This window comes from Dreissena polymorpha, chromosome 10 (genome assembly GCF_020536995.1).
Source record: "Dreissena polymorpha isolate Duluth1 chromosome 10, UMN_Dpol_1.0, whole genome shotgun sequence".
NCBI classification, from domain to species: Eukaryota; Metazoa; Mollusca; class Bivalvia; order Myida; family Dreissenidae; genus Dreissena; species Dreissena polymorpha.
The window spans coordinates 50,455,257-50,474,116 of record NC_068364.1 but is presented as its reverse complement, the minus strand read 5'-3'; the positions used below and the strand labels follow the sequence as shown (position 1 = coordinate 50,474,116).

The 18,860-nt window shown below is 35.9% G+C and overlaps 1 protein-coding gene across 1 annotated transcript; it reads right to left on the bottom strand.

Moving 5' to 3' along the window:
- Window positions 1-17,047: 17,047 nt before the first annotated feature.
- LOC127849103 (tereporin-Ca1-like) lies at window positions 17,048-17,515 on the bottom strand. The gene has a single exon (XM_052381825.1). It carries the CDS (start codon window positions 17,513-17,515, stop codon window positions 17,048-17,050), a length of 468 nt encoding a protein of 155 aa, XP_052237785.1.
- Window positions 17,516-18,860: the final 1,345 nt, after the last annotated feature.

Here is an 18,860-nt window from a genome sequence, read left to right as displayed (position 1 = left end):
GTAGTTGATTTTTGTCACAAAATGATAACTTAAGTGGTTTTCACGGATTTAGTTTTTGCCGTAATGAACTATAACTCTGAGTCCATCCGCATACGTTAAGATGTGCTAATGTTATGAACCCCGCGGGCGGGAGGTTTCCTAGTAACGATCCTGTGGCGGCGCCGGGGTTCTTTCTCGGGCTGTCGCTGTGTCCGATCCTGGCGATCTGTATTTTCCCGTGGGCGGATGGAACCGTTGGCGTCTTCTCGGAATTTGCTTCCTTGCGATAGTTGACTTAGTAGGGTACGTGCATTTAGTTCGATCAACCATTCAGCATGAGACTTGCTGCTTTTTATGTAAACATTTGTGTACGGAGAATTTTGTTTAAGTAGATATCTGTTGCGTAACACGAGGATCTTTTCTTCAACATCCCGGAAGCTGATCTTTATCAGGGGTGGGCGGTCATGAATGCACGACCGTAAACGTGTTGCGCCCGTGATTTGTACTCTAGTTAAGACGTTGTTACCTAAAACCTTTATGATGTCATTTGCCTTTATTAGAAAATCCTCTCCGTCTTGTCGCACGATTCCCCTAAAAGTCTTACAAACATCCGGGTCGTCAAGGCCCGACCGCCGGTGCCCAGATGGAGTGGTGTCGGTCCATTTGGTGTCTCTTTCACTTGACGGCTGCCTCCCCGAGCCATGTTCTAAGAATATCTATGGAAGGCTGTAGGACTGGATTGTTGTGAATACTTTATCAATTATTTTGCCCTCTCTTCTTATTATCAAAGCTAGGTCATCTCGAAGGGAATTTATTTTCCCGTCAGTAGGAGCAGTTAGATCAAGCTTTAGTTTATCGAACTTGCTATCGAGCGTACGCATCAGTCCTTCTTGGATGCTTACTATTTTGCTTATGGAAGAAGATACTTCTTTCAATGAGTCCTTGATAACCGCGATGTCGTCAGACTGAGATTCGTTTGCCATGGTTATTGTCGCAACGTGCACGTCCGTTGCTATAACGTCTTCGTACAACCGTGTCTTTTTTGCTGTTTCCTCCTTGTCAGAAGAGCTACTTATCTGTCTTAGAACATGTTTGCGTTTGCCCATTTATTGCCACGATAACGGTAATCCGCCACGCTTCACTGTGTCCGCAATCAGGTACAATAAAAGCTTATTTGCGATTCCTATTCAATAATACCACTGGGGGCTGACGAGGTCAAAGCGTAGTCCGTTTCGCTACGACGTCGGGTATATGTTTTACTACGAAAACATTGTTTAAAAACATATGACATCGAGAACGGATTAGTCGAAAAATGTGTTTTAAACATGTAAGATAATGCTTTTCTACTAACAAAACTCTGAATTTAAGCATAATGACATTTCACAGGTTTGTTACATCAAATTATAATCCAAGATGTGTCTGGTTTATGCGGTTAAACATGAAATATACCGCTGATTTTCAAAGCGAAGTCAAGTTTCACTTTTAAAAATGCAATTAAGGTTTACAACTGTGTTTAATTGACACAATTTTACAATTTCCATATTGACCTATGTATCGTTAAGCCACTGGTGTGTTTAGAAATGTGTAGGGTGACTCAGTTATCAGAAATAAAGGCTAAATATTATTATTAGGCATGATCATGTCTCTGACAGTATACGTATACGCCTCGCTACGACAACGCTTTAGCGTGTATGCGTTTCTCACAGAAGACGTATTGGTTATCTCTCGAAGGCAAAATAAAGGAAAAAAAAGTTAATACAGAGTCATGGAGTGGCTGGATGTTTCCTTTGAGGAAGAGGTAGTAACAACGGCACAACATGATTCGAAGCGCACAGTCGACATTGTATTGCACATTATTATGATATAATTAAATTAACGACTAGGCCAAATGAAACGATTAAAATCGAAAATCCATATACTATAAGATGACAGTTGAGAGTCGATAACCTAATGTCGTCGGTCTCAATAAAAATGACGCATCTTTACCTCGTGGCAATCCCTTATACGTTCATTTTGATACAGACCGACGATAGATTTCAGCATACGGTACTCTTTATCAAATAACATTCGATTCTCGTTATCCCCAACTCGCTTATCTCAAAACTCTGCTTATGTCAAAGTAAATCCCATGTCCCAACTTCGATCATTATTTATCTCATACGGAATTTGATTTTTACATTGTATATATCAAAGCGATTTTCTTGAAAATCGGTTATCGTCAACTAATTTCGAGATGAATTTCATGTTCGTATTCATGATTTTACCTGTAAAATCCACACCTGTAACAGCCGTAAGGTGTGGAAAGTAGGACCCCAATGGCACAAATCCGCAATTGCATAACCAATATATTGTTGTAAAGGTGTGGCAGTGGGTTCTGTCACAGGTTATTGTTTACTGCGTACATGACAGCCGGTAAATTTACCTCGTGTTACAATACGGTTAAGGCCCAGTCTCACTATGATGCCGGCGGAGCCCCAGTGCGTGATCAGGCATCTACCGGGTTGAACCGGGGCCCTACCGGGATGAACCGGTGCTCCACCGGGATGAACCGTTAACGACCGGGGACAACCGGGGCTCCACCAGGGCTCCACCGGGAAAGTATTAAAATGTTTAATACCTCCGGGATGAACCGGGAGTCACCGGGTAGGACCGGCAACGACCGGCGTGGCACCGGGAACAACCGGGACTGTACCGGGCACAACCGGTATTAAACATTTGAATACTTTCCCGGTGGAGTCCCGCTTGTCCCCGGTTAAACCGGGGCGTTGCCGCAGCTCTGCCGGGGTCTGATGCCGGTATAGTCCCGGTGAGTGCCGGCGTAGTGACGGTATACCAGGACTCTGCCGGCTTTCACCGGGTTCAACCTTTTCGTTTGGATGTTCATGCGCACAGTGAAGCACGGCATCTTTTGCACTGGGAAATGGCAGTCTGCAGTAACTGCAAACTGCATGTGATTTGTCCTGAAATGGATACAGAAACTTCGTTGAGCAGCCTATACATTATATTTGTACTTCGTTGCGCAACCAATACCTACTCTGTGCGAAACCTATACATAAAGTGACTTGAAATTTCCTTCGGAAAAAAGCGTTTGAATAATTAAAAAATATGTTCGTAACCTGTTTTGCACTTTAAAATGTGTAATGTACACTGACGCAAAGTAACATGTAGTTTTATTTTATTAAAGTAACCGTAATTAGCTATTTTAACAGAATAACCACCTTATGCATTGCTTCAAATCAAAATATTTCGATTTTAGCTCAAAATAAACTTAAAGGTTGCAATTACGCGTATTTGTTATTAGTTTGTTATTGAAAATAAGTACCTACTATTACTGGATGTTCCGTTCTCTAATCCATAAACACCAGAAAAGATGAAACTCGCCTGATTAAGTAGTGTATTTACACAATTTTTTCGTAGTAAAACCTATACGCGACGTCGTAGCGAAACGTACTACGATTTGACCTCGTCAGCCCCCAGTGAATACAGTCGCTACCTGAAATAGCATTAGGCAGATTAGAAATTCGCTGTTCACTAGTGCGTGAAATGTGTAGTGTAAATGTATGTGAGTTCCGCACAAAGCCCATGATTAATCGGCCACATAAAATTAATCTATAACAGGGTTGGTATTGTCAAATTCTTTATGTTTGTCCCAAATGGGACAATTATTTTATTTTTTTCCCAGGTATGATCCATATTGAGCCCACATGGGCTTGTTTGTAGGGACCATAATGGGCTTTGAAATCGGGTCCAAAAGGGACACACATAACTGGGAATCCTTAAATTATATTTTGGTAACATTATGTATACGGATCCCACACTGGGTTCATGCTATGCTACTTATCATCTTTGGTAAAATTCTATGCCGTGCACACATGCGAAGGCGTTCTGGGGCTCATACGAAACGTGTTGTAGTGGACCAACATGGGATTTCTTGCTCGATCTTAATATGATGTACTCAAAGTATAATTATTATGTCGCACAAAAGCACCATGTTGTGTTTGTGTCCAGTTTCAGTCGACATTGGGCCAACATGGGCTACTTGGTGGGGACATTATGTGGGCTCGAATTTTACCAGCATGTAATTATTTAAACGAGTTGTTATTTGTTGCACGATTCGGATACGGATTCCACATTTAGCCCAGATAAATCCAATGTCGTACCCTCATGGAATGGCATATAAGTCACCGAACTGGCATTTTTTTATTGCAACCACATGGGCTTCTTAGCTTTATATTTAATAAGCTTGCAACTACTTGATGCTACATGGGTCCCTTATTGTATTTTTTCCAAGTTTTAATCAGAATTTGACCCACACTGGTTTGCTTGGATGGATCATTATTGGCTTTAAAATTGGAAACCAGGCGAGGCTACTTTAAAGTTACCCACCAGATTTCATAAGGGCAAGATATAGTGTATTGGTCCCAACCGGAGCCCATTATGTTTATCAACCAGGTTCATCCCATAGTGTACCCAAATGGAATGTTGTGCAGGGACTCCGGCTCATTTGCACTATACACACATGGGCGTCCATGCTTGGCCTCATATTGAACTGGTGTAATACAAACAAGACCATTTTGAGCCGACATGGCATCATAATTTTATGTATCGTCATAGCCCTTGTAAGACCCATATGGACGGAAGTTGACGGAAAATACCGCTAGAATCACGACGACGGAACCCTGACATTGACTGATCAAAATAGCTCACGTTGAACATTTTGTTGTCAGATGAGCTAAACCCAAACCCAAACGTTAGTTCGTCGTAAAATGAAAGTTATGTTCGAATCATATTAACTGAATAATTCTGCGTACGTATGCCTAGATGTAAAATGTGAATAATTGCTGGATGAGTTTTAATCACAGATTAATATTTCATTCATGCCCCTGTATGTATATATATATATATATATATATATATATATATATATATATATATATATATATATATATATATATATATATATATATATATATAAAGTCAAAGCAGACAAACGTTTGTTAAGCTCGTTGGCGTGAATGCAAGATGCGCAATTAATTTGCAGTCTGGAAAATATATTTTCATACGTCATGCGTCAATTTAGATTTGAACGTGACACTGACTGTAAACTTAGAGACAGGATATATCATGGATGGTACAATATCATTTCGGGAAAGCTGTTTCATGGCCAAATTTTACCTTTGACATTTGCGGCAGCGTGAAGGAAGTAACAAGAGACATGCTTCCTCGCAATTTATTGTTAAATGTACAATTGATAATGCATATCTACTGTTTACCAATGTTATAGGCCAAATTGATTCCTTGACCTGTACGTGTGACTTTGAACTGTGAGCAGGATATGGATGTAACACGAGGCACGCTGTCGTTAAATGCTTTATATTTGTTGTATGTTTAATTAAACTTGCATGGTGATTAAGTAACTGTTCCGACGAGATTTTGTACGATCACATTTTAGAAAGTGTACTCTTAATGGTACCTTGACCTAATAGGTGGGGAAAATGATGTTACACGGAGACATACCGTCTCCTCATGATGGTCGTTTATCGGCAGTTATTTTAAATTGTATGGTGTTTAAGTTATATTCAGGACACGAGGAGTATGCCAAAATTTTAACCTTGACCTCAATGGGCGACATGTACTCCTTTAAAAGGGAGCCGATGCACGCAACCTGTCCACTTGTCTTGGTAAGTAATTGTATAATGAAGTGATGAATGGCATAGTTACGTCCGGACAATGTAAGACTCACATACGTACGTACACATTTTGTGATGTGACCTTGTGATTGCTTGAATATGCTTTCCAAAAGCATTACGAAAATAAAATATTTCAATTTGACAGTAAATGCTTAAAGGACACTACAGATGTGAAAGTATCTAAAGTGCAACATCGATAAGTTTCTTAAAAAATATTTATAAAAACAAACAAGTCAAATATATCAAAGAAATAAATTACAATTATTGAAATTAACAAATGATTATGGTTTGTGTTTAGCAACAATATTTCTTTGGAAATTGTATTGTAACTCAAATTTGCCATAAGATATTTATTCTAATTGGCTAAAGTACTTAAATAAAAACTCAGTGCATGTAATTTTATTGTAAATGAGTAAATACCGAGTTCCCGATTTAATATGTGTATCTACATTCGCGTAAAATTGCTATCCTTAAATTATTTAACCAAAAGCCCAAGTTGTCCGCGAATACGAAATGAACGAATATTACATTTACAATCTTAGCAAGTATTCACATTATCAGAAGGGCTTGATTCAGCCCGCAATACAGCCGCGGCTCGGGTTTACTAAACCCATTAACTGTTCAAACCACAAAAAAACACAGTAAATGTAATTGCTGTGCATAAAATTTATCATTTTAATATCTTATTCAATCGAAAGGTTTAGTCACATTAATAAACATAATCAAACTTATTCTACTCGGTCCCTACAATTTCAAGAAAATAATATTTAGCGATAATAAGAAAAATTATTAAAAATAGATGTTTTGTAGAAAGCTATTACACGGGAAGTCTCAGCTGCAACTTATGACAAATCTAACACTCGTATGTGGGCGTGTGTTGCTGTTGACAATTACACTTTTAATATGGTATATTGTATGTTCGTATTAATGCTTGAGCTTTTTCAGTTTAACATACAAGTCCATTAACAATTTGTCTAGTCCTATAACTGTGAACACCTGTAACAATTAAAGTGTCTGCATTAGCTTTTTTTGCTCTTTATATGTATGTGTGTATTGTTTTATAATCAAATATAAGGTACGTTCACCAGATGGATGATCTCTACTGACGAAATATATGTTTATACTGTATGCATGCCCCCATTAACCAACTTACAGCAAGATCGTCGGTCTAACCCTGACCTTTGATCTCTTGATTTGAAAATAATGTTAATTTACATTTTCAAAAATGATGTTTATCAGATAAATATGCGCTTTACTTACGGTTTCAATTTTCAACGAGACGAGACGTATCGAAATTCCTTGTGTTCTATCGAGCATATTGTAGTTGCGGTTTTATGGCGTTTTACAACTAAGATAAAAAAAATCCTTATGATATTATACGATAGACATGTACTTAAACAGTCGGTTGCTTATTCTGGTTCTGTATTTTTCAAATTTTGTAATAAATTTAGCAATATTTAATAATACAAATGTTCTTTTTTAACCGATTTGCTGTTGCATTTACCCTAATTGGTCCCACTAAATTGGTCAACGAATTTGCAGAACGTTATATGCCATTAATTAACCGGGTTTAAAGTGTTTTTGGTAGGCACTTAATGGATAAGACTTTTTCCTCTTGTAAATGTTGTGTCGAAATGTAAAAACGAACCATTATTGCGATATAAATTCTTGGTATTCAGATAAATTATTTTGCATGATGGTTTACCACGGCCTACATTTTGGAGACACCAAGCTCACATAACTACATTATTGTGCAATTGACTGTATCCGACCCGGGCATATGTTTCGAAATAATAAAGCAAACTTAAGTTCATACATTTATTCGGTTTTCGAAGAACGAAGAAAGATGAGAGTCAATGTAATATATTTGATCAAAACATCATTTCTTTGTATTGAGGTTTACGTGTCATTTTACAATCATTTGGTTGACTACGTTAACAACTTTAGAGACATCCTGCTCACATAAATACATTCCACGAATGGTGCAATCAATTGTATCCGACTCGAGCGTATTTTTAGGAATAATAAAGCAAAACTTTTGTACTTCATTAAATCGGTTTTCGTCTAACGCAAATGGAGGAATGTCAAGGTAACATATTTGGAAAGATTTGATTACAACATTATTCTTGGTATTGTTGTTAACATGTAATTTAACAATGGTTGACTACGTTAAACTTTAGAGAAATCCTTCTCACATAATTACATTCCACGAAAAGCGCAATTAACTTTGTTTTACCCTAGCGTATTTGTTGTGATAATAAATCCAAACTTCATATAATAAATCGGTTTGCGTAGAACAAATACAGAAGAAAGTCAAGATAACATATTTGAAACGATTTCATTCACATATCATATCGCTCTTGGTATTGTGGATAATCGTTTTTTATATAAAGGTTGACTACGTTACGATTGTTAGAGACATCCTGCACACATAATTAGATGCCACGGTCAGCCAAATAAACGATTCACTTTTTGCATTATAGTTCAAAACGGTCTACATGTTTTAGACATTCTTTTCGCATTATTTCATTCCATGAACAGCCCTATTTAATTAAAACTAAGGTCACACATTAGATCTGTTTTCGTAGAAAGAACAAAGATAAAGTTAACCCAAGCTTACTTTAAACGAATTGTTTCTTGGTATTGTGGTGTACGTGTTTTTATAATCGTTGATAACTTTACAAACCTTTGGATCATCCTGATCACATTATCACATTCCACGAACAGCCCAATAAACTTTTGTTCCGACCCGAACGTATTTTTGGCAATAATAAGGCAAAACTGCTTTCATATGTAAAATCAGTTGTTACCGGACGACACAAAAAAAGGATAGTCAAGGTAACATATTTTGAAGGATTTGATCAAATCAGTTTTACTTGTAAATCGTTTGACCGCAAATGGTGCGTATTTCTACAATATTATATTCATAATTTACTGCGTATTGTTTCGATCGGGGAATGGGATAGGTGTGTGTGTACGCTTAGTTCAGTTTAAGGATGAGACAATTGAAACAAGTTTTATGATCATATCTTATACACGCTGTTGAGCGTTGTCATTTATTTATTTTTGCTAATGTTAGATACTGTGAATAATATTAAGCCTACAGTAAACATTAAAGGGCTTGCATAACTTTACGATGAATACCAAGTTTCAACAAAGTGCCTTCAGTTAGTTTTTAAATATAGCAAGATTTAGGTAAGCGTACGGACGGACTCACAAACAGACAGGACGGATCTAGGGGAGATATAAAGTCCTCTTTGGTTAAAGATAGAATGAGACTTACACATGAACAAATGGAACTTGTATGGTATTCCGGACTGAGTCCTTGAGTATGAAGGTCTTTCTAAAATTTGACCTGGCGACCTGGTTTTCGGTTGCACTTGACTCAGATTCAAACTTGGCATGGATATTGTCAAGATAAACATTCTAACCAAATTTCACTAAACATGTGATCCCCAGAGATAGGCTAAAAGATGGCAAATGGGACGCCGGCCATATCTGTATCTGTATAGCGCACATTAAGTACGTCGTGTTCAATTGAACTTTAAAAAGTGATTATTTAAAAATGACAACATACTTTAACGCTTATGCAACACATGAATAATGCATATCCAGCACATGCCATATCCAACAGAAATTACCCTACCGTGAAAAAGATGATATGTCAAAGTGATACCCTAGTATGTTAATAGTACGCGGCCGTATGTAGGTTTGAGTCCAAGTGTGTGGGTTATCATTATACATGTTTAACTAGAATAATTAAACATGCCACGGTTAGTTTCCACATCAAACGTTCAACGGTATTGATTTCGTTCATTGGAAGGTTGATTTCCGCAACCCATTTGGCAAGCTGCAAAGAGCTGCAAACACAATAAACACAATCATTATGGTATTTGTGTTTAGCAACAATGAATATGATTGAAATGATCGATGGAAAGTCGTAAACAACTTGGGTTCACTCATAAATACTTCCACGTTCTGTTCATTTAAGCGTTTGGAATTAAGATTGTTTCACCCGATAACACATCATTATTTGCGTTTATGTTCAGCATAAGTTTAATTTGCTATGTCATGCTTTGTTGCCTTTAAGGAGCCTGTCATGAATTCAATCACCGTTATATATCTGATTATAAACTATAACATTAACGCCGAAAGAAAGCAACAACTTTCTACTTGGTGCGAATATTGATCTAGCTCTGAGATCAAAATTCGCAAATAGCGAGCTTATGCGAACATCGAGCCAACTATAAAATCGAAATTCAAGTATGAACCGTGCATGCGCATATTTCGAGTTGTTATGAATAATCAAGTTATCTATGACATCGACATTTAAACTTGGAGTTTCACTCTATACGCATTTAAATGGTATACACTGAACTAATATAATAATGACACTTTAAGAACACGTGAATTAGGAAAAGAGCTCTATCCATTAAACATTAGTTTTAATAAAGTTACATAAGACGCATCTAGCACTGTTGAATTGAGCTGAAAATAATTAGCAGGTCAAAAGAGTTCTAGTTAAAATGTGGTAACTGACCAATAATCTGCAACTCATCTTGCTACCAGTTGTTTATAAAAAATATATATTATATTCGATATTGTACATGACTGTCCCAGTCCTTTAAGCCGAGCGTAACTGCCGCGTATTTACGAAAACGATACGATTTGAGTCTTTCTCATAAAGTCACTTTACTGACACCTCATTTATAACATATTTCTTTGAAGAAGTATGGCCGAAGATTTGGTTGACCGAGACTGGACAAATTAAGCTAAATGTATTCATAATTTCAGAATTGTCATATGTTTACCAGTCCCTGTCCCAGATTTTAAACTACCAAAGTTACGTCAAGTTTAGCATTATGTGTCTCTTTTCGGGATATTGTTTTAGTATGTTGATGCTGCATTAACAAATATAAGTGTATATGAAGTGAACACACCAGACATAAACAACGGTTGCGATAGACACATATAAACATAGCATACACTGTTAGATGCGTCTAATGTCACAACCCCTATTATATTTAAGATTGAGGCAATTGTCGAAAGATAAAAACTGCCATATGGTACAAATCAAAAGATTAATACATTTGGCTGGGGTTTTGATTGTATTGGGCACTCAAGAAGTTACATGTTATGCCCATTTATCATCGAACTTGCTTAGAAGATTTGTTTTAATAATTTTCTGTTGAGTTTGCAAATGGTTACGGTTGCTTGAGAAATATGACTTCCTTGGGGTGGTACATGTTTTTTGATATGGCATTTGCAAAACCTTGCACATGTTTATAAGCGGGCGGGACAATCTAGAAGTAATATTTGTTGGGCAATCATCATGAAATTTTCTTAGAACATTTGTTTTTTTATGGTTCGCACCTGAGTTTAAAAGTTGTTACGGTTCCACGAGAATCTTGACCGTTATTGGTAGGGGAATGTTTCCTCATACGACTTTATTGATGCATTGTAACACTCAAGCAGTCTTATTTTAAGTCCAAACGTCATGCTTACAAAAGACGTTTTAAGGATATATCGATCGATTACAAAACAGCTTACGGTCCATTTTAAACATGGTCGACAGAGGCGGTGAAATTGTGCTTATATGAATATTTCAAGACCTTTCGAACACTATAGAAGTCACATGTTTTGCTAACTGCAAAAATTGCTCAGACATGTGTTCACTTATATCTCAGCCAAGTTAAGAAAATGGCACCAGTCCGGTTTAAAACATGCTTGTAGTGAAACTTTGCAAACAATCTACACGTCACCTTGTTTGCCTTATCATCAATGTTCTCACTAAAAACATTTGTTATTTTGATGCATCAACTGAGATGTCTATGAAAACAGCACAGCAGATACTCAGCTTCAGGCCTTAGGTGGCCCTATTGTTTATAGTTGTTATTAATTGCATTTTAATTTGAATACATTAGATAACATATTTAATAAATGAAAATCACGTATTCAAAATGGGATATTTATCCTAAATATCAAAACGATATTCACATGGCAAGATAGAAGGAAACGTATTTCTATGAAAAAAGAATCTTGTCTTGACCATATCAGTTATTATTTCGTGAGCGTTGAATTGAAAAGTATCTGGCATGTCATATGTTATTTAAAAAAAATAAATAAAAAAATAACGTGAATATGACGTGATTCTGCACATAACCGTTCAATTATGTGACTAAGATGACCTATTTTATGCTCAGTTTTACTCGAGCACAGGTTTAAGGATTAGGTTTCACACTAAGACTATTCAAATATGCAATTTTCAGCAAAATCTAGTAAAGAGGAGTTAAGCACACACGCGTTTAGGGCCTATATATTCTATGGTGGTAAAACATACACAGGGCATAATTCTGCCGAATCTGGTCGCAGGCTATACTACTTTTTACAATTATCTACATATTAAGAGAATTCATTAGGTGCTAATATTGAATAAAATCCACTAAACATATTACAGAGTTGACACACGTATTAACAAGGTTTTATTAATCTATTCTGCTCGTAAAACTAATAACTCATTTATGATATTTTAAGAAGAAATGTTCTGAGTTTGATGAAGACTGGGACACAATTGTTACTCCTTGCCAGTTCACAAGGTTTCACACGCACCCTGTTTAAACATCACTGATCCATATTCGAACACAAAATATCAAGGTTTTATTATTTTATTCTGCTCGTATAACTAATAACTCATTTATAATATTTTAAGAAGAAATGTTCTGCGTTTTATGACTCGTGACAAAATTTTGTACACCACATAATCCGGTTTACAACTCATCCGATATGTCATTCAGACAACTGTTCTTACCACGTTGTTATACAAATTCGGCAATTAATGCAGCCTCTTATATGTTCACAGGGTAAATGTTTATGAGAGTCATTTTTATTTCGACGGGGTCAGTTTGAACGCCTGTGACATGTTCATGAAACAATTCAAGGGGCGGATATTTGGCTTACGTATTCCCAAGGGATAAATGCGTAATACATATAACACGAAATGCAGTCATTTATTTCAAACTTGAGATATTTTGAACAAAAATCAGTAATTTTCGATGATGTTTCGGAAACTATCACTTTTAACTCGTTCACATTTCTTCAAAAACTTGAACAACGAGTCCAAAATAACCTGGTGGCGTCCTCAGTCAATCGACAATATGTTCGTAGCAATGATTTTTGCCTTACTCGCGTAATATAAAAAACGACCGAATATATAACCTACCTGTTGTTCTACTTCCGTGAGCAACGTTCGCTAGAAACGTTATCTATCTTTAGAAACGTATACACACTCTATACAGAAGGAACACACTAGTGGTAAGTAAAAACACACACTTTAAATTTGTCAATCGCAATGATGCGTTTTGTGTAGACTTTTTTAAACGCAGTTCATTACATTGCCCAGCGTTTCAGTAGTACATCTTGTTAAGTATATATTTTTTCTTGTAAATAGGCGATTTGGAGCTAGGCCAGAATGCAAGTGTATGCTGATAGCAGAGTTTGGCTTTCAAATATACAATAAGTCGACATAATTATGATTGGTGTAACAATTCAATTAGATTGTGTAAAATCTACGAAAAGAAAGCATACCAGTCAATGCCACATATTGGCACCGTGCAAAAACTATCGGGATAATATAGTATGCAATGTTCAGATGAAAATATGATACTAATCTTAGTACATACGACTATTGTTCATATTCTCATGTATAAATGTTTGTGACGATTATTTCATTTATTACTATTTTTCTTTTATTATTAAAAAGGATATGGGTGGCCGGCATGAATTAAATAAGCAGATATACGTGACATAACTTGAAAAGGACTTTAATTAATCGCATTATCAGCTTTATAAAAATCGATGTAAACGCAATGAATTAAAGAACGAAAGTGTTATACGGCGGATAAAAGATGAACATGTTGTACAAAGTCAGCACTCCATTTTGATTTAATTATATGATTATGATGCCGCCATTAATGCCGAATGTTTCCGCTCCATAACGTATCAAATAAAATACTGGTAAAACTTGATCTTTACGCCGAAACAAATCCATATACGGTCATACAATCTACGTCATGACAGCTTCAAATTCAGTATATCGTTCAAAATATATCAACGCAACTATTCCCATCCTTCGTTTTACGAAAACCGAGTTTTTTATGAAAACACATTTGCTTTAAATTGTTTAAATACTTAGAAGTGTGCAGATCGAGTAAAGTTTATTTGTTTTTTTTCGTGGAATGCAGAGTGTCTCAAAGGCTATGGCGAAGTAAGCTATACATATAAAAGCAGTTAATCTTTATACTAAGATAACAAGGTTTGAACACATTTTTTGAACTCGCGATCTCCACTAATTAATGTATTGTGGGGTAAGCATATACAGTGTCGACGACGAATTATGAATACAAATACATTTTACGTTATGTCAAATATAACCTGACCAAATTAGTCTCGTCGAAAATAGAAACCGCTACTGAAACACACATTTATAGGATGACTTATGTATGTGTTTTCATTCGATCCGTATTTGTACGGGCCTTTTTTAGAATTTCGCGAAAACTGTTTTTTGCGACATATACTTTAACTGTAATCTTCTGATGATTTTCAATAATTATCGTATCGAGGATGAAGTACGCCACTGAAGCCAACCCAGAGACCTTGCGTTCGCATTTCCATGGTAGTCACACTTTTACTCTCAACTGGACAAAGGGCTCAAGCACGTGTATTTTATATTTGACGTTCATGTGCTGAAGTTTAGCTGACAATAAAAGTATATGTATGAAAATATGTTCGTTAAATAAAGGATTGTAAGATATATATCTTCAAACTATATTAAGACGCAAGATGCATACGAAGTTACTGAATACTTGAGCTCCATTAAAGACCAACATAAAACATATGTTCGTCCCCAAAATAACTCATATCAAATACCAATCATCTAAATGTTAGTGGTATATGATAATAAAACATAAAACTCGTGTAATCATCCCATTCAAACTGTTTTTCACCGAAATGACTTATATTTCATCGGCTGATGACAACATGGTAACGAAAATGCTATTTATATAAATTTAAAATAAATACAATGAATGTCAAGGAGAGTGAGAAAACATGGTGTTCTTAGAAGTAAAACTTATGAATGAATCACTTCAACATTTCATTATTTCAATTCATTCTTCAAACTTGTTATAATTTGGATTCCATACTTATTGAACTTAACGCGAGGCTTTACTTTGACTTTGGATATTGAGACCCACTTGTTTATGGTATCTTTCTTTCCATCATAGTATATTCATTCATGGGGGTCGGTCAGTGATCTTATGCTAAGACATCTAGAATGCAAGCAAAAGTCATCAGCGCGTTGTTGAACATTTTTAGATTCATGAGTATCTTAAACTTCTTGATTCCGAAACAAACCCTTACGAATGTGTCACAATATGGGGTCATACTTTCTCTGAGAATATATGATAAAGTTAAACGCACTTTTGCAAAGATTGTGTTGGTCTCAATCAAAAACAGCAAATAAATAAATTGGTAAAATTAAGCGATAATAATGATGTGTAAACTATTATTTGATGTACGTCACATATATTTGATTTGCCTCACCTATAATCCATGAAGTCAAGTATAATTATGATTTATGGTTCTTTATGGCCCCGAATCCATTATTTTCATCGAGTTATGTTTTATATTAATTGTTTTTAAGACTGCCTTGTTACAATATTGACTGTTTAAACTGTTTATGGTACATACGGCAGCATTTAACTGTTTGCTCCTGTCAGAGATGAAAATTTAATTTTCTCAAAAGTTGCTCTATTATGTAGGTTGTCTAAATTGAGAAAATTAAATTTCTAATATGTACATGTAACTGAGTGTCACCGTCGAACCAAACATGTTAAGTTGACTAATTAATACAACCGCGTTTCTTGTACTGGTCCTAACTATCAATACCATGAGACGTTTACGATGATAAAGCACAGCAAATTGGAGATAATACCAACACGCATGTGGTACACATACATGACAAAGTCAAATGTCTTTAGAACCTTCCTCAAAAACGGGTCCTTAACAACTTCTGTGAGCAACATACTGAGGTTAAGGCAATGGTGAGTGTGATTGTTTAAGAACTATCTATACCCTGTTTAAGTTTGTAATCCATTAGTGAAAGTTGCAAAACTACATTGACACAGGTATGTGTACGTTGAACCAATTACTGTATTCTGCCTTATTTGTGTCGACAACACAAAGGTCTTATTGACATTAGTATTGCTTTCTTTCATGTCGGAAGTTAATTATTCTGATACAGTACAGGTATTTGAAAAACCAAAAACAATTAGCAAATATGTATATTTACATTGTATTTATTTAACAAAACAGTGTGTGAAATCCAATTATCATGTATTCGTACTTAAATTGTATAATAGTATGATGATGTTTTTTTGTGCAATACTGTCCATAAAATTAATTGATTAAAATGTAAGTGTACATCATTATAATGGTAAATCATTTAAATTTTCATCCACAAGTGTTGTTTTTTTTAAGTTTTATGAACAAAAGCACTTGAAAAAAAGCAAGCACGCAAGCTTTGAAAACACGTACACAGAGATGCACGAGTATAAAAAATCAACGGAAAATTAAAGTAAATGTTCCATATATAGTAATCATTTTAGCACTTAAAGCCGTGCAGTAACATTGAAGTAATGCTTTGCAGTAATATTGACGTTAAGTCTTGCAGTAATCTTGAAGAAACGCCATGCAGTAATCTTGAAGTATAGCCATGCAGTTATCTTGAAGTAAAGCCGTGCAGTAATCTTGACGTTAAGCCTTGCAGTAATCTTGAAGTGAAGCCATGCGTTAATCTGGAAGTGAATCCATGCAGTAATCTTGAAGTGAAGCAGTGCGGTAATCTTGAAGTAAAGCCTTGCAGTTATCTTGAAGTAAAGCCTTGCAGTAATCTTGAAGTAATCACGAAAGCCTGATCGTACCAGCAATGACACACCTCGACTGGACGTTCCTCAGGCTACAACACACATAACTAATTATCAGAACACAAATATTGAAATACCACAAATGTATGGGCGAAAGGAAAGGTATTATTTAGTGATTCAATAATACAACCTTACACAATATTGCATATTCGGCAAATAACGATTGCATTTATTTGTGTGTGATGGAGAAGGGGATGAGAAAAACAATGCTGGTCATTATTAAAGGGAACATGTTTAATTAAGACATACCTCTACTGTTCATTTTTATCAAACTTTTTCCACTCGTACAGTCACTACTGATTTGTATGATGTTGTCATTTCTGCGGATATTTTCAACCCATCGGCCTCCCAGATCACGCTCATTGTGCTGTAATAATACCCCTGCCTAGTAAACCCTTACTGATCGTTACTTCCATAGTAGTACATTTGGTCAGCCCATCCAGAATCATGGTTTAAGTTTTGCTTCGTTATGCCAACCGCTAACCAGTTACTGTAAAAGTTGTGATTATACGGTACCGACCACATGACGACTATCCGGCGAGATTTTTCCGCTATTTCCCAGGACACGACACCAAAGGTACCACCAGTCGAATATGCAGTCTTTGTTGCCACCATCGCCTCTTTGTAATTCGGCTGAATTACTTTAGGACTCATAGTGATACCTCCACTATTTGTTGTAACCTTCGGATCACCGAGCACATACGGGGTAAAATTTGATACTTCCATGGCCATTGAAACACTGTAACCTGTTCCTAACGCAAGATTTTCAATCGTCGTTCCAGCAAGGCTTGAACCAGCAATAATTGCCCCCTCGGCGGCGGAAGCACCCAGTACCAGACAGATGGTAGCAATCAGTTGAGCCATAATTCCTGGTCTAGCTAGAATCCTAAACGAATAAACGGTTTCTTAGCTTAAAACTCGTTAGAAATAATAGAGATGCTGTGTTCAATTGGCAATAAAATAATACTGAGGTAATAATAACATAAAGAAATTGCAAGTATGGTTGATACAATTATTGCGTATTGTGTATTCTGGAACACGCAGTAATACACAGACAGACGGTCAATGTTCATTACATTAAACATTAATCAAAACTCCGAAGTCAATTTAGCAGTTTGCATATTAACACAACATTCACACTATGGGATAAATAGAACATTATGTTAGTTGTGGATGCAAATCAACGATATGAAGCGAGGTTTAGGAAATGAAAGCACGAGCCTAGTCTTTATATATTATTATGGAGTTTTATTCCGATATAAAATATAAAATTCTCTTTGCAATCCCCGAGTTAACAAACCGTTTTTAATGAATTATTTCTATCCCAAGCGTGGCAAAAACGACTATTCAACCATCCGTTGGGTATCGCGTATATTGTTTTCAAGCTTTGATCGACATTGGGAAATTCCTCGTTCTTGCCAAATACAAGATTACGCTGAAGATGTGAATTTTAAGAATGCATTGCCGTTCCTAATATAATATGGCTCATATTCCGATGAGTCATGTTTATATTTTGTTTGTTTCGTTGCATATTTCAATGTTTTGTTTAATCAAGGGAAGAAACTAAAAACTGCATGCCAACGGTATTCTGTTTTGTGTATTATCTCGTTAATTGTGTAGCCGTATATTTCATTGGCCCAACGGGCTCACGAAATAGAACGTTACATTATCAACAATAGCTACACAAGCATTAGGAACACCTTAGATATGTTAAATTCCCGATATTCGTGTTCCATTTATAGTAGCCCTTGTAATATTTTAAAACAAGATAAACATATCGCTTGAAGTGTTTTGTAAGCACATTACTATTACGGAATAATGTTCTCACCTGTGATTTGTGAATCCCTCGGAAGCTTTAATTTGCTTAGCCAATGTCTCTTGTTTTATACTTTTCTTGGGCTTCTATCGACCTTTGTAAAAACATTGTGCGTATTATTTTATCCAGCCTTAACCGGCCTTAACTAGTCACAATTTCTACGAAAATTGTTTTTCTGTGAAAGAATACAAATGTCATACACAAACACATATTTCTAAGTAAGAACTGTCAAAACATTTCTCCTTAACTATCGATATATTCAACAAACTATATAGTGGTTCATGTCATTGGTTTTATTACTTTCGGGTATTAAGAAAATACAGTCTATTTATAGCTAACCTTGCGAGCATTGTAAAACAAATATTGTCAACAGCCAACGAAAAACGTGAAAAA

Coding starts and splice junctions, on each gene's coding strand:
- LOC127849103 (XM_052381825.1), bottom strand. CDS start 17,515: ATGGCTCAACTGATTGCTACCATCTGTCTGGTACTGGGTGCTTCCGCC.